Source organism: Nomascus leucogenys, chromosome 23, assembly GCF_006542625.1.
Source record: "Nomascus leucogenys isolate Asia chromosome 23, Asia_NLE_v1, whole genome shotgun sequence".
NCBI classification, from domain to species: Eukaryota; Metazoa; Chordata; class Mammalia; order Primates; family Hylobatidae; genus Nomascus; species Nomascus leucogenys.
The window spans coordinates 4,489,215-4,505,862 of record NC_044403.1 but is presented as its reverse complement, the minus strand read 5'-3'; the positions used below and the strand labels follow the sequence as shown (position 1 = coordinate 4,505,862).

Genomic DNA, 16,648 nt, shown 5'->3' with positions numbered 1-16,648 from the left:
ACAAGCCTGTTTCCTGTCTTGGGTGTGCCGGGTTCTTCCGTTCCCTTCAATTCTGTATGCTTTCCTAGCCTCTTCCAACACTTTCCCCTTTTCTTAAGTGATATTAGCTCTGCTTCAATTGTTCGCCCCCAAAGAATAAGTGTTGGGTACCAGCTAATCAGGAAACCAAGAAAAAATCATGCGACTAAATGGACCAATCAGGTCATAAGTGAGGACCGAAGCTTGGAAGAGGCCCAGACTGGGGATTCCTGGAAGACTGGGCAAATATTGTTTGGGTGTCAGGTGTGGCAGTGCCAAGAGAGCCAGGCGAAGGTCGCCAGGGCTGCGGCATTTAGTGAGGCTAAGCCCCAGAAACACAGCATCATGAGTGGCAGTCTCAAAGAATGTTCAAAATCAATGTTCAAAATAAAGCAACTAGGTCACAGATCACAACGTACCATGCTGGAATATTCTAAAGAAGGATACTGCATTTCTCTTCCCTCTGGCTGTGTGCTCACTTTTCACATGCACTTGACTGAACAATGAAATTAGGCTTCTCGGTTTCATTTTGTTTATAGCTGATTTTACAGCCCCGCTCTTCATTAAAACTGTTTCCATCTGAATTCACAGACTCAAAAACCTTCCCGGAGCCTTATTTTCATAAATTCACTTAGAATGAGCTCATGTTAAGTTTTATATATCATTTTAAAAATCTAAAGTTAAAATCCCACATAAAATTACATCTTCCATTTAAAACTTTATTAAAGATAACTTTCCTTAGTAAATACTGCCAGGCCCATGTTACCTCATTTGTTTGGAAACAATTCGTAAGCAAAGAAATAAACAGGAAGACATTTACTTTTATCTGTCTAGTCATACCTGAATAGGGACTCTCTTGACAGCCAAATTTCATTCTGTTTCACAGTTTTCCAAGAGAAAAGCAACAGCAGCAACACAGTGGACACAATCAGGGTGGTGGCCCCACATCGATTCAGCCAAGTGCAGAGCTTGCTCAGTCCGTGCACAAAAAGGATGCAGTAGCCCATGCTGGAAAACAGGGTGGAAGGAACGGGATTACTTTGGGGGTGCAATGGCTTCCCCCCAGAATTATCTCATACAAAACTAACTTTCAAATGAAGCTTCTCCTGTTCTAGAGAAACAAATAGAAACTCCCCTGCCTTGGACAACATTAACATGTTAGTTCTCTAAAGTGCTGTATTAGCATGTTTGCTATTTCTTGTAGAAATATTTCTTGCTATTTCTTCAGTGTAGGGAATGATAGAGTCATCTTGTAGGCATCATGAGAAGTCCCACATATAAGCTCTTAGGTCCTGAATGGATCCACTGACCCAAGCTCCCTCATGTCACTGTCATTGTATGACCCTATTGGCATCATGTGCCTAAATTTGGAGTTTATGCTGCAGCAGGTCACATCACAGCTTTGTAGGGAGAGTGTCTGAAAGCTCTGTGACAGGTCCTGGAAGGGACGCTGGTCACCAAGGAGGACTGCTGTCTGTTTCCAGGGCCAGCTGAAGCCCTTACACTTTGGAAAATCTACCACAGGCTGACTCCTGACCCTCACAACTTGGAGCTCATCACAGACAAGCTGTATTGATATGCCTAGCTTTACCAGTAGGTACAGGGTTCACATGTTATCTGAGTAGCACTTTGTATATCAGCATTACGTCTCTAAAAGCCTTTGGCTTGGTGCTACATGGTCACTCACATCATCTATGCGCCAACAGAGAAACTTCCTGCCTGCCACTTGGACACAGAAGAATATAAACTCGTAGTTTGTACCCATTAATGCTGTGTGTATTTTAGTTGAAATCTAATTTTTTAATTCATTTTTTCTTTTTTTTAAATTTTATTATTATTATACTTTAAGTTTTAGGGTACATGTGCACAACGTGCAGGTTTGTTACATATCTATACATGTGCCATGTTGGTGTGCTGCACCCATTAACTCGTCATTTAGCATTAGGTACACCACCTAATGCTAGCCCTCTCCCCTCCCCCCACCCCACAACAGTCCCCAGTGTGTGATGTTCCCCTTCCTGTGTCCATGTGTTCTCATTGTTCAGTTCCCACCTATGAGTGAGAACATGCGGTGTTTGGTTTTTGTCCTTGTGATAGTTTGCTGAGAATGATGGTTTCCAGTTTCATCCATGTCCCTACAAAGGACATGAACGCATCCTTTTCTATGGCTGCATAGTATTCCATGGTGTATATGTGCCACATTTTCTTAATCTAGTCTATCATTGTTGGACATTTGGGTTGGTTCCGAGTCTTTGGTATTGTGAATAGTGCCGCAATAAACATATGTGTGCATGTGTCTTTATAGCAGCATGATTTATAATCCTTTGGGTATATACCCAGTAATGGGATGGCTGGGTCAAATGGTATTTCTAGTTCTAGATCCCTGAGGAATCGCCACACTGACTTCCACAATGGTTGAACTAGTTTACAGTCCCACCAACAGTGTAAAAGTGTTCCTATTTCTCCACATCCTCTCCAGCACCTGTTGTTTCCTGGCTTTTTAATGATGGCCATTCTAACTGGTGTGAGATGGTATCTCATTGTGGTTTTGATTTGCATTTCTCTGATGGCCAGTGATGATGAGCATTTTTTCATGTGTTTTTTGGCTGCATAAATGTCTTCTTTTGAGAAGTATCTGTTCATATCCTTCGCCCACTTGTTGATGGGGTTGTTTTTTTCTTGTAAATTTGTTTGAGTTCATTGTAGATTCTGGATATCAGCCCTTTGTCAGATGAGTAGGTTGCAAAAATTTTCTCCCACTATGTAGGTTGCCCGTTCACTCTCATGGTAGTTTCTTTTGCTGTGCAGAAGCTCTTTAATTAGATCCCATTTGTCAATTTTGGCTTTTGTTGCCATTGCTTTTGGTGTTTTCGACATGAAGTCCTTGCCCATGCCTATGTCCTGAATGGTATTGCCTAGGGTTTCTTCTAGGGTTTTTATGGGTTTAGGTCTAACATTTAAGTCTTTAATCCATCTTGAATTAATTTTTGTATAAGGTGTAAGGAAGGGATCCAGTTTCAGCTTTCTACATATGGCTAGCTAGTTTTCCCAGCACCATTTATTAAATAGGGAATCCTTTCCCCATTGCTTCTTTTTGTCAGGTTTGTCAAAGATCAGATGGTTGTAGATATGCAGCATTATTTCTGAGGGCTCTGTTCTGTTCCATTGGTCTGTATCTCTGTTTTGGTACCAGTACCATGCTGTTTTGGTTACTGTAGCCTTGTAGTATAGTTTGAAGTCAGTTAGCGTGATGCTTCCAGCTTTGTTCTTTTGGCTTAGGATTGACTTGGCGATGCGGGCTCTTTTTTGGTTCCATATGAACTTTCAAGTAGTTTTTTCCAATTCTGTGAAGAAAGTCATTGGTAGCTTGATGGGGATGGCATTGAATCTATAAATTACCTTGGGCAGTATGGCCATTTTCACGATATTCATTCTTCCTACCCGTGAGCATGGAATGTTCTTCCATTGGTTTGTATCCTCTTTTATTTCATTGAGCAGTGGTTTGTAGTTCTTCTTGAAAAGGTCCTTCACATCCCCTATAAGTTGGATTCCTAGGTATTTTATTCTCTTTGAAGCAATTGTGAATGGGAGTTCACTCATGATTTGGCTCTCTGTTTGTCTGTGATTGGTGTATAAGAATGCTTGTGATTTTTGTACATTGATTTTATATCCTGAGACTTTGCTGAAGTTGCTTATCAGCTTAAGGAGATTTTGGGCTGAGAGGATGGGGTTTTCTAGATATACAATCATGTCATCCACAAACAGGGACAATTTGACTTCCTCTTTTCCTAATTAAATACCCTACAGGTAAAAGCTTAACTATCTCCACAGATAGCTACTCTAGGTTCACCTTATCTTATGTAAAGTGCTGATTTACTGAGCATGAGAAGAATACATAATTGACTATTCCCCTATCTGCTCCTTTTCTCTGGCAATGTGTGGATTCAGTCATGTGACCATACACTCCCATTTTTTCCCTCCAGCCTATTTTTCCCCTTTAAATACTAAAGACCTCAAAATCATCTTTGGAGAAAGGCACAGACTGCGGATTGTTTCTGTGACTCTGTGTTCCTTTCTTCCAGGCATGTCCTTAATCTTGGCAAAATAAATCTCTAAACTGATTCAGACATGGCACAGATACTTTTTGGTTTTTAGGTCATCCATCTAATAAATAATAGAGCAAAGATATAAACCCAGGAATTTCAGATTCCAGAGCCCACCCTCCATGTGCTGTCCTGCTGTAGAGGATTTGACTTGACCAGCTGATTCCTGTGTTCCTAACACCTCATCACACAACGTCACCTACTTTCTTCCCAATTACTACATTCAAGACATCTCAGCCGGGTGCGGTGGCTCACGCTTGTAATCCTAGCACTTTGGGAGGCCGAGGCGGGCGGATCACGAGGTCAGGAGATCAAGACCACGGTGAAACCCCGTCTCTACTAAAAAATACAAAAAAAATTAGCCGGGTGTGGTGGCGGGCGCCTGTAGTCCCAGCTACTTGGAGAAGCTGAGGCAGGAAAATGGTGTGAACCCGGGAGGCGGAGCTTGCAGTGAGCCGAGATCACGCCACTGCACTCCAGCCTGGGCGACAGAGCGAGACTCCGTCTCAAAAAAAAAAAAAAAAAAAAGACATCTCAATAGTCATTTTCTGCCTCCTTGTAGGAACAGAGCTGCCATCTGGCAGAACAAAGGGGAAGGAGAACACTGGGATTCCAGCAACTCCAGAGCAATGGCCACAAAGTGGCGGAAGACAAGAATAAGGAAGCTAACAACACAAATATTTAGCTGCATTATATGTTTGTGTGTCTAGTGAGCACTTCCTGTGTGGTGGGCACTGTGCTAAGTGGTTTGATGGGCCTGTCCACAATATTTGCAGGGCATGGGGGCAAGGACAGTACTCGTTTTAAATATATTATCTAATTAAAAATTTTAATCCTCATTATCCTCCATTTCATAAATGAGGAAACTAAAGCTTGAAAGAGTTGAGTAACTTGCCCACATCCCCAGAAGCTAGGAATGGGCCAGATCTGGAGGCTCAGTGCCCTAATGCTGTGCTATAATCTAGGGGTCGGCAATAATTCAGGCTTTTCAGCCCACGCAGTCTTTGTTGTTAGTATTCAACTCTGTCTCTGTAGCAGGAAAACAGCCATCCACACCATGTAAACAAATGAGCATGGCTGTGTACCAGTAAAATTTATTTATAAAAACAAGCAGCAGGCCACGTTTGGCTCATGGGCCACATACAGTAAGAAAAAAAAAAAAACTTTTATCTGAGGAATGAAGTCCTTTTCATTATCAGGCCCAGAGAGGCATTAAAATGAGACTGCAATCACATCCTATTCCCCTCTTTGAGCTATGTATTCATCTTTTGAAACTGCTTGTTATTGCCACAAGGGGCTATAAAGTATCCTAATAACACCACACAAGACACTATAACCCACACCCTGCAGCTTAACAATGGATAGCCAACACTAATCAGTGTTATTCAGTGTAAATCAATGAGAATTCCTGACCAACAACTTTGTACCAGCCCACTCCGTGTCCCCCCTTTTGCCTTTAAAAATACACTTGTGGCCAGGCTTGGTGGCTCATGCCTATAATCCCAGCACTTTGGGAGGCCAAGGCGGGCAGATCACAAGGTCAGGAGTTTGAGACCAACCTGATCAACATGGTGAAACCCTGTCTCTACTAAAAATACAAAAATTAGCCAGGTGTGGTGGCGCATGCCTGTAATCCCAGCTACTCGGGAAGTTGAGGTAGGAGAATCACTTGAACTCAAGAGGCGGAGGTTACAGTGAGCTGAGATCATGCCACTGAACTCCAGCCTGGGCAACAGAGTGAAACTCCTTCTCAAAAAACAAAACAAAAAAACAAAAACAAACTAAACAAAACCCACTTGTAACTGCTGCTAATTGGAGTGTGTAAATTCAGAGCAACTTGAATCTATTCTGCTGGGTTGGGATCCTCAGCCTTGGCCCAAATAAACTGTTTACTTTATTAATTTTGCCTCAGCTTCTTCCTTTTAGGTTGACAATAGTTGGTGGATCCCTGCTATAACCAGAATGAAGGAAAATACATTCCTTTTCAGTCAGCACCTGTATCAAGTAACATGAAAAATTTTAAATCAAATATCCTTATTATTGACATATGGTTTAAAGAAATGTTAAGCCATATAAAATAATCTCTACTTAGGTTTGCAAATTTCTTAGAGAGTATCACATTCTTAAAAGTCTGACACAAATATCATAGAGATCAAGATATTTCTCCACTATGAAACTTCATCTTTCAACATCTGCTTGAATGCAGATCTCAGCAGCAGGGGAGAGAAACACACTCTTTCTCTCCATCACTAGAGGCAGGACGTGGCCTCCTTTTGAAAGGGGGGACAGCAGGCCGGGCACGGTGGCTCATGCTTGTAATCCCAGCACTTTGGGAGGCCGAGGCGGGCAGATCACGAGGTCAGGAGATCAAGACCATGGTGAAACCCCGTCTCTACTAAAAAATACAAGAAAAAATTAGCCGGGCGTGGTGGCGGGCGCCTGTAGTCCCAGCTACTCGGAGAGGCTGAGGCAGGAGAATGGCGTGAACCTGGGAGGCGGAGCTTGCAGTGAGTTGAGATCGCGCCACTGCACTCCAGCCTGGGTGACAGAGCGAGACTCCGTCTCAAAAAAAAAAAAAAAAAAAAAAAAAGAAAGGGGGGATAGCATTAGGAGATATACCTAATGCTAAATGATGAGTTAATAGGTGCGGCACACCAACATGGCACATGTATACATATGTAACAAACCTGCATGTTGTGCACATGTACCCTAAAACTTAAAGTACAATAATAATAATTAAAAAAAAAAAAAGAAAAGAAAGTGGGAAGTCAAGCCAATGAGAAACGACATGCTTTCCTGGCCTTCGGGGAGATGAAACCAGAGTCCAGCTTGCTTGCTTTGGTCAGACTGGTGAAGGAGGTTCTGGGCTGCTGATCAGAGACCTTCACAACCCACACAAAAGAGCCAGTGCAAACACTGATACTTCACAAAATCAAAACCTGGAGGGCCCAAAGCCAAACTCGGGCTGCTGACAGCGTGGTTTAGCTCAGTACTAAGATGCATTTTCAAAGCACGTTTGAGAAAGAACCACCACTGCTGCCTTTGAGAATGTAGCGATCTGACACACAGAGACACCTCTCTCCTTAACAGGCTGCTGGTATCTCCAGTTTTGATTTTGCTGACAAACTGCTAGGCATGCAGCACTTAAATAACTAAAAACACTTGCATTTCTCTTTCTGCTTTTATGATGCACATTCGAAGAGAATTTAATAGGAAATGCAAACCACCAATGTTTGTCCTTTCGCATTAGAATAACAAATGTTTTAAATCTGTTGTTTGGGAACTTGTTAGCAGCGAATCACTGCGTAATAGTTAGGGCAAATGTACTTTCCTGAAACTCACCAAGAAGCTTTTAAGTGAAAACAAAACAAAACAAAACAAAACACTTCTCATTCACATTTAAAGCAGAATTCACACAAGTAGAAAGATGACAGCTTTCTATCTCTGGCTCAGACATTTTATGATATTTGCTATGGCTTCACTTTCTGTTTAATTATATGCAACAAAGAGTATCTTTTTGCTATAAGTAGAACTGAAATTCTACCTTTTAATTTGTCCACAAGCTGTAACAACCCACCGAGAGTATCCATAAATAGCATTATTAATACAAGACAGAGGCAATCTTACCATTATACTCCTTTAAAGAATTCCCAATTTTAGACAGTCTAAGTGAAACCTAGTCCTAATTAGCTTCATTCCAATCTGATTAGGGTCCCCATTTCTCCCCTCATTTTTTATCTCAAACATTCAATGGTTGGAGAAATTTTCCAGAAGAATGAATATATTTGGAAGTGAGAATTTATTCATATTCCAAGAAAAGAATCCCCAAAGGCATTTCTGTGTATTTCCTTAGCCTCCCATGCTAGGTGCTGAGATCCTGGGGTAAGTATGAAAGGATTCTTTATATATATTTCTCCATGAGATAGATTTCTTCTGTTCTTTTCCAGCATGTCTACAGCACAATTGGGAGAAAAATGCCAATGCTTTCACCTTCTGAGAACTTACCTAATTTTCTTTTACTCCTCTCAGCCTCATAGTCCACCTACCAGCTCCAAAATTTATGAAACATTTAGTAGTAAATAAGGCAGGAGGGCTCTGGCATCAGAAAAGCCTTGGTTTGCATGTCCACCCTGACACTGTTGTTTGATCCTGGACAAATTATTTAAGTTCTCTAGTTCTTAATTTATTTACATTGTGAGGGGAGAATAACAATTGTTTGTAGTGCACCATGCCTGATACACACAAAACATTATAACATTAAACTTATTATACTATAATGATTTACTGTTAGGCAATTATTTTTCTGCTAAATAGAGTAAGAAGCAGGGAAGGTGTAAAGTTTGCATGTATTCCAGGTAGAAACAGAGATGTCAAAATCAGGTTACTGTAAGTATAGTAACTTCCTAAGGCCCAGAGGACTCTATTAGGTACAGTGGAACACAGATGTTCTAGTGCAGATTTTATGTGTGGAGGTTCACAATGAGGAAAAGGGAACTGGGAATTCACAGGAAATGAAAGAGTCTGGAACTGGGTCAAGAGAGCTGGGCCCTTCTCTGGTTGAGCTGGGCTCTTCTCTGGTTGAGCTGGGCTCTTCTCTGTTTGAGCTGGGTTCTTCTCTGTTTGAGCTGGGTTCTTCTCTGCCATTCGTGAGTTCTCTGGGCACAGGACAATCTCTCATGGAGCCTTTGTGATTTATATGACAACGGCTCAATATTTCCTGCCAAACCCACATCAAAGAATTGTTGCGTGGAATAAATGAAATAATGTATGTGAACATGTTCTGTAAACTAAAGGTGAAGTTAAAGGTATCAAATGCAGTGTTGTTGTGTTTATGTGTGCTTTCAGTATAACTACTCTACCAGTTACACATTAATAAAATATGTGATTAGATCTGTAAATAATGCCTCAAGAAAATTCAGTTTATCAAAGTCCAGATTGACCCAAAATATCTAATTTCATTATAAGTTTTTTAGGAGCAAATTTCCTTGTGCGCTATTATTTGCTTCAAAAAGGTTTGATTCAAACATCATTTTTATAGAACAGATATTGCAGGAGGTAAGATACACTGGTAGTATGTGAACTATTGTAGTCACATGTTTATGTTAATGTTCATTCACACATCAGGGACACAAACAAGCACTTAAGCAAATCCTCCCTTACAATCATTTCAAACCTCTCTCTACTCTGCAATGTACACTTCTGTGAAAATGAAGATAATGTAAACTATAATCTCTTTGGTGAATTAATACATAATGAGGAAGCTTCTGCATTCAACCCTGATAAGAAATAAAATTATTAACTGTTTGGAAGTTCAAGCAGGTTCTTTTTAGGATAGAATAACATTTTATTCATTTCTGAACCCTAAGCAAATAAAACATAGCAGGGGCTGCTTCATAAGCGTAGCTGAACCATTGTGGTTGAAGGTATCAGAAACTAACATGGAAACAAAGGTGAACTTAAAAATCAGTCAATCCAAGTTGACCTTGAAGATAATAAGACCCACGATTGTTTATCACCAGAACTGTCCGTATTCAGGGCCTGGCTGTTTCCCCTTGATGGTGCCTTTACTCCAGGACTGGCTTCCTTCACCCCAGCCTGGTTCACGTGGTCTCAATTATTAATAAATTTCCCATCACGGCTTGGAAGACCTTTGGTCAAAGCTGAGTGACTCTAAAACTGCCTCCAAAAAATTAGGAAAACCACCTTCTCTACCCTTCTACAGCATACTCACCTTGAGAATCCGAGTTCTATTATTTCTTCTTCCACAAACTACTATATTTGAGAGTCCAGCAACTTCACTTTGGAAGCAAAGGCATACTGGGTAATCCACTATTTGTTGCTGTCCTCTCCTCTAGTCCCATGAATTAATACAGACCTGACTGCACAGGCATAGGCCTCATAATGTGTCCATCATTCTTTAATTCCCTACAATTCTTTTTGCAACCAACATCTATCATGCTGGGTATTATGAGAAAACACAGGCAAACAAAATGGTGGTCCCAATCCTAATGAAAACAAGACAAAGAAGGCTGCTCGAAGAGTAAGGAGGATTTGATAAGATTACTAAAATCTGCATAAGGAGTCCCTGGTTTGAGATGTATTCTCTAAGAGAAAAGGAAAGAAAGAAATTCACCAATAACAACAAAGGAGCTTGATGAACAAGAGGCTGAAATGGCAACACTTAGGTCCACCCACATCCTCCCTGCAAAGTCACGGCCCACTTTGTAGGGCACTGGGTGTGTAGCATCTGCAATTGAGTCTCTCTCTTCCATCCACAGAGGCACATTTCACAACCCCCTTCAATATGGCATTGCAGAATGCTAACTTGCTAAGTGCTAGGGTTGTTCACTTTTGAGCTGCTCACTTTTAAGCACACGAGGTTAGAAAAGAAATGAAGAGGTTTGAAGCACCAAAGGAGGAAGAAAGGGAAGGAAGAAAAAGGAGAGGCCTGTATTTATGTTTCTTTGATTTCCTTTGACTTTGATTCACCCAATCTCATTTGCATAGGGTAGATTGAAATCATGACTTGCAATTAGTTACCTGGCATAGCTTACATTTCTCACTTGTATTATGGTATTCAGCCTCATCTGAATCTAAATTATACTTTATACTAAATTTTACTTTCAAATCCTGATTTCCAAGACATCTGCTATTCACCACTTAGGGCTTAACAGACACAAACATTCATCTTTTATAACTAACAGAGTTTGGTAATATTAAGGGCAGAATTCCAGTCCAATAATTAACTGTTCAAACTTCTCTGCACTTTGTGCCAAGCACAACTGATTGAGCACAACACATTGGCCAGCGGATCTCCAGCCCACAGGCACCTTGACCTACTCTCTGCTCACTTTATTCTAGCCATTCCTCTGTTCTAATATTGTATTGGTCAGTGATCTACAATCTCTGCTTTTATCAAACATTTGGTAGAATCCCTCAGCAAAGTCCTTCTACTTCCCTTCCTGGTCATGACCTTCCCATAGCACTGCCCCAGAGTCCTTGATGATTGACCACCAGTCTGGTGCAGTCCCAGGTCCCTCCCTTCCTGGGCACTGCCCTCAAGAGCAGCCCTCTCTGGATGAGACTTAACTCCTAGCTCTCACATCCTCTTCTGCCTTCAGGTCCCAAAGGGCTAGATGGAGCAGTTCATGCTGGCACAGCAAGAGCAAAGGCACTAACACATTCAAGTTAAAATCTTTCTAGTCTTATCCCATAGTATTCTGAAGTAGAACTTTAATCAACTTTTAAACCCCTTTGTAGGTTAATAAACCAGCAGAGTCTTTGACTGCTGGACACTAAGGCTTTGTCCCACTGAGGACTGAAGACATGGGAAGGAATAGCATGAGAGGAAAACAGGAAAGCTTGACAGACTCAGCTTTCTTTTACATTGTGGTGAGTAACATGGAAGATACCATATTTAAGAATGTTAGAATCCTTCACTGAGATTAAAAAAGGACTTCTTTAGTTTACTTTTCTGTCTTGTTGTTGTTGTTTGTTTGTTTTTGAGACGGAGTCTCACTCTGTTGCCCAGGCTGGAGTGCAGTGGCATCATCTCAGCTCACTGCAACCTCCATCTCCTGGGTTCAAGCACTTTTCCTGCCCCAACCTCCCAAGTAGCTGGGATTACAGGCATGCGCCACCACACCTGGATAATTTTTGTTCTTTTAGTAGAGACAGGGTTTCACCTGGCCAGGCTGGTCTTGAACTCCTGACCTCAAGTGGTCCACCCCCCTCGGCCTCCCAAAGTGCTGGGATTACAGGTGTGAGCCACCGTGCCTGGCTGACTTCTTTACTTTCATTACCCAAACTTTGGATTTTGCCACAGATTCCCTTCCAATGGTATCACTAAGTTTTATTTCATTCTTTGTCTTCAGATCACATAGTGATCTCAAGTCATTTTTCCCTAGTGTAAAAATGCGCAGGCTTTCTCCCTCACCTTTCATCACTCCTGCTATGAAAAGGGAAGCATGTTGTTTTAAGATGACCATAATAAAAATGCATAAAAAAATGGATTCATGCCTGAAACTGAAGAATAATTGAGTGGACTTGGGTTATTTAGCCAACACATATGTCTACTGATGCATAAGCATACACATCCTCACAAAGCTGGTGCATTGAGCTGTTAACTGAAAACTGTGCATCAACCTTTCTCCTAAGTTTTGAGTTGAGTGGCTCATTGACAAGCCTACGTTGCTTTTCCTGCCCCTCTACTGCATTCTACGATGAGAATTTCAAACAAAGAATGAAGGCATAAAACAAAAAGACTGAATATTTGGCTCTGCCTGGCTCCCGGGCTTTCTACTATTCTTGTGATTTGGCCTCAACAAAATCTAAAGTGACTTGTTATTTGTGGGTCAGCTTTGTCCCATCCTTACCAGTCATGGCTTTAGACAAAAGACTCAGCACCACTCACCCTCTGGGGCAGTCTGACCGTGGTCTGAGGCCCCTGCTTAGATATTAGGCTTCAGCTCAGTTCCCAAGTCTCACCTCATGACTTTCTGTTTACAGGCTAATATCTAACCTGTTTTCAGGGACTGCTGCCTCTCTTGGTAAGTCATCCGCAGTATCATCTCTTGAAGACAGCCATCTGCCATTTCTTGTGTCGCCCTTCTCAGTGGCCAGGGCCTCATTTCCTCCTGACGTTCCTAGTGGCTGCTTGTCCATGTGAACTTTTCTTTTCTTTTCTTTTTCTTCTTTTTCTTTTTTCTTTTTTTGAGATGAGGTGTCACTATATTGCTAAGGCTGGTCTTGAACTCCTGAACTCAAGCAACTGTCCTGCCTTGGCCTCCCAAAATGCTAGGATGACAGGTGTGAGCCACCATGCCTGGCCAGTCCATGTGAATGTCTAAGCATCACCTGTTCCTGCTGCTTATGAGGACAGCTCACAGCCTCACAGTGGAGGCAATGGAGGCTCCACACCAAGGCTTCCTGACCACTTTACAGGGCCACTGTCGGGCCCTCCAGAGAGCTTGTCCCATGGCAGATGGACTTCCTCCCTTTCCTGCCTCACCTCGGGGCACACGTCTTCCCTTCTCCACTGGCCCATCTTACTGAATCTGACTAGACACAGGCAGACATGCCATAAAATGTGGAAAAAAAAAAAAAAAAAAAAAGCAGCGCACAAAGCTTAAAGTTTAGGAGGAAAAAAGCACCCTTTTTACAGAGCTATGCTGAATCACAAAACAGTTAAAATTTGGAGTGGCAAGGGACCTTAGAGATCATGTAGCAGAGGGGTTATAAAAATGTTCTATTTCTAAAACCAGTAAAATTTCCACCCACAAAATGGGGGTGAATGGGGGAGAAGGAACTGATGCAGGGTCATCTACCTCCTGCTGCTCTTATCATCATGACAAGAATACCAGAAATATAGGAAAGATAAAATTTCATAGTTTTATAAAACTGCATAGGTTTAACTTTATGCAAAATTCACCACATTATCTTTCTTTCTCCTTTCACCCCATAGTTTATCTCCAAACTAGTGAAAACCAGCATTTGGGAACTACAGAGCAAGGCCAACATTCTGGTTTTACAAATAGAAAAACAGTAACCTGACCCTATTCAATGATTCTTTCAAGACGGCTAGCCAGTGGGCGACAGATAGGGGCTGTGTGGAGTCCTAGTTCAGCTTTCTTCCTATTAGATTTGCGAAAGCAAGTTTCTGTGATTTCTTTGCTGATATTAATATTTGGCAAAACAGACTCACTCTCTTCTAGCAACTCCAAAGAAGCATACAAATACACAGATGGATCATGAGAAGGGATTCCCAAAATCAGGTAACAGAGGCAGTGTAACTTCAGAGGTAATTTTTCTCCTTTTGCATGTTGAGAAATAAATCCTACAGAATTGTTTCAATAGCAATCCATGTTAGACTGAAAATTCCATTTTGAATTGAGAGGTATGATTTCAAGACGGCATTCTGATAAAGAACGCACTGAATCTACAGATCACTCTGGGCATTTTAACAATATTGATTATTCCAATCCATGAACACAGGATATCTTTCCAATTTTTTCTTTCATTGAATTTTATTTCTCAAAAAAGTTCCATTTCTCACTGAATTTTTTCATTGAATTTTATTTCTTCCATTTCTTTCATTGATGTTTTATAGCTTTCAGTGTAGAGATCTTTTACTTCCTTGGTGAAATTTATTCCTAAGTATTTTTTTTTGTAGCTATTGCAAATGGGATTGTTTTCTTTTGTAGACAGTTTGCTGTTAATGTATAGAATAGCTACTGATTTTTGTCAGTTAATTTTGTATCCTGCAATGTTAATGAATTCATTTATTAGTTCTGTTTCTCGGTGGAGTTTTCAGGGTTTCCTATGTATATAACTTTAATGTTGTCTGCAAACAAGGACATTTTAACTTCTTCCTTTCCAATGTGAACGCCTTTTATTACTTTCTCAGTCATTCTTGATCAGTTGTATCCCAAAATATTGTTTCTGCCCTCACTTATTCCCATTCTTTTCCTCTCTCTACTCATTCAAGTCTTCCTAAAGTAGCACAGGAATTTGCTCTTTGGCACTGAAGTGAATAAATCATCCTTAATCTGGCATGTGAATGAATATTCAGTCACTTTCTGTAACTTTACTTGAGAGCTATCATCAACTACTTCTGCTTCATCAATTCTAAGAAATTTTAGTTCACTGTAGCAATTTAATGTGGTTTTTATAAAACACAAAAAAGGCATAAAATTATATGCTTCTGTTGGGAAAAAATAAAAGATCAAAATTTCTATAAAAGAATGATTTCAGCCCCAAACTCTCTTGCCTGTTCAAAAAGGAGATCTGCAAAACTGGCTTTGTCACCAGAAGAAAAGATTATTCCAGTTTCTTTTGGTGGTAAACTCTGACCCTGAAGCAATGCAATGCTAAGCAGATAGCCTATTTCTGTCCCTTTTATCCACAGATTTCAAAGTGCAAATGAGAGGAAGGTGATATTTCAGACCTCTTCTGGGTTGAGATGGAGGAACGGAAGCCACAGGATTTAAGTGGCTAGTTCATTGTTAAGCATAAAGACGGAGGATGAGAGAGCACTGTTGGTCTGACTCATTCTGCACTTTTCTTGTAAAACGGCCAAATCAGCCCCCCTGGGATCGAAGGGACTCAACGCGGGCTTCAGTGAAGCTGGACATGACTTCTGTGAAATTCATGCGTGAGCATCTAAAGCTAGGATTTGGCTTCATAATAGCTTGAAACAAACATCTGATGAGTAGAAAGTTCACCTTCTTCAGAAAGATTACCAATTGAGCCTTTGACTTCATTTTCCTATTGTTCACTAAAGTTTCTGAGACAACACAGAGCTTTTGCATAAAAGTGATGATCTGTATTTTCAGGATGTCATTCATTACACCATATATATATATATGTGTATATATATGTGTATATATGTGTATATATATGTGTATATATGTGTGTGTGTGTGTGTGTGTATATATAATTTTTTTTTTTCCTCAAAAGAGCCTGGATACTAATGCTGTGGAAAATGGCTGTTTCTTGTCAAGGTCAGGATGGAAGGAGATTCATGAAGATATGATTCCTGGGTTAAAAAAAAAAAAAACATTTCGAACATGTTCTTACCATTCTCAACACCTATATGTAGGTTTATTAAATGGAACAGGCATTATCCAGTGCTCTGACACATCCACGGGATGCCTACAGCATCTGCAAAATCCTCTGTGGCTCTGGGGAAGATTTCAGAAACTCTTAGCTCAACTGTTTGCTATTCTCCATTGAGACAGGGGCAGCTCATCACTGGTAGGTAAAATCTTTTCCTAGTCCCCCATTTTCAAAGAAAACTGTCAATATTTATAAAATGGCTTTGATGAAGTCATCAGAGACTCTCTAAAGCCACAACACAGAAGTTTCCTTACCCAGACTTTAATTTCCAACTCATCCTGGACCACCTCAATTGCACAATTTTATATACCAGTGGAATCCAGGGCCAAAAGGAACACAGCTCCCTTGCAGTTTTAGTTACAATAATGACTGTGAAGAAAGATGGATTCATTAGAGGTACAGCATCCCATTCAAATATTCCTAAGATTCCTCCTGTGTCATTCTCCCGAAATCCAAGTTAAACTCTCAAATGAGGTCAGGACTGTAAACCTGGCTGAGTGACCTGACCCTTTCATCAGCCCCCAGACCACCTCTAAGGGGCAGGAAAGCACCTCCACCCTCTGCTCAGGTGGCTCTGGCATCTGCTGAGACGGCATCTCTGGAGGGGGAAAGTAGCCTGGCTGGGATGGTGACGGTATGTATTAGTCCAGGAATTCACTAAGCAGTAAAGAGAAACACTCAGAAAAAGATGACTTAGTGACAATGCTGCAAGGCATAGATGGAGGAACTTGGAAAGAAAAGGACAGTCATCTTTTTAACGAAAACTGGTTTACTGAAATTTATTTTGGGTGCCTCTTTACCGAATTTGGCAAATGAAGCAAAACCGAGATTGGTTCCGTGAGACAGGCACTTGCTGTTGGTAATATCAATGCTTTCTTTTCAGCACTTTTATTTTAACCCAAATCAGCTTA

At 40.9% G+C, this 16,648-nt stretch overlaps 1 protein-coding gene across 3 annotated transcripts in view; it reads right to left on the bottom strand.

Annotated features, from left to right (window-relative positions):
• TMTC1 (transmembrane O-mannosyltransferase targeting cadherins 1) overlaps positions 1-16,648 on the bottom strand; it is a 283,499-nt gene that overhangs the window by 82,848 nt on the left and 184,003 nt on the right. For all 3 annotated transcript variants that reach the window (XM_030804535.1, XM_030804536.1, XM_030804537.1), the window contains one exon: positions 859-1,026. In XM_030804535.1, coding sequence (XP_030660395.1) covers positions 859-1,026 — 168 coding nt within the window. The remainder of the gene's footprint in view (positions 1-858; positions 1,027-16,648) is intronic.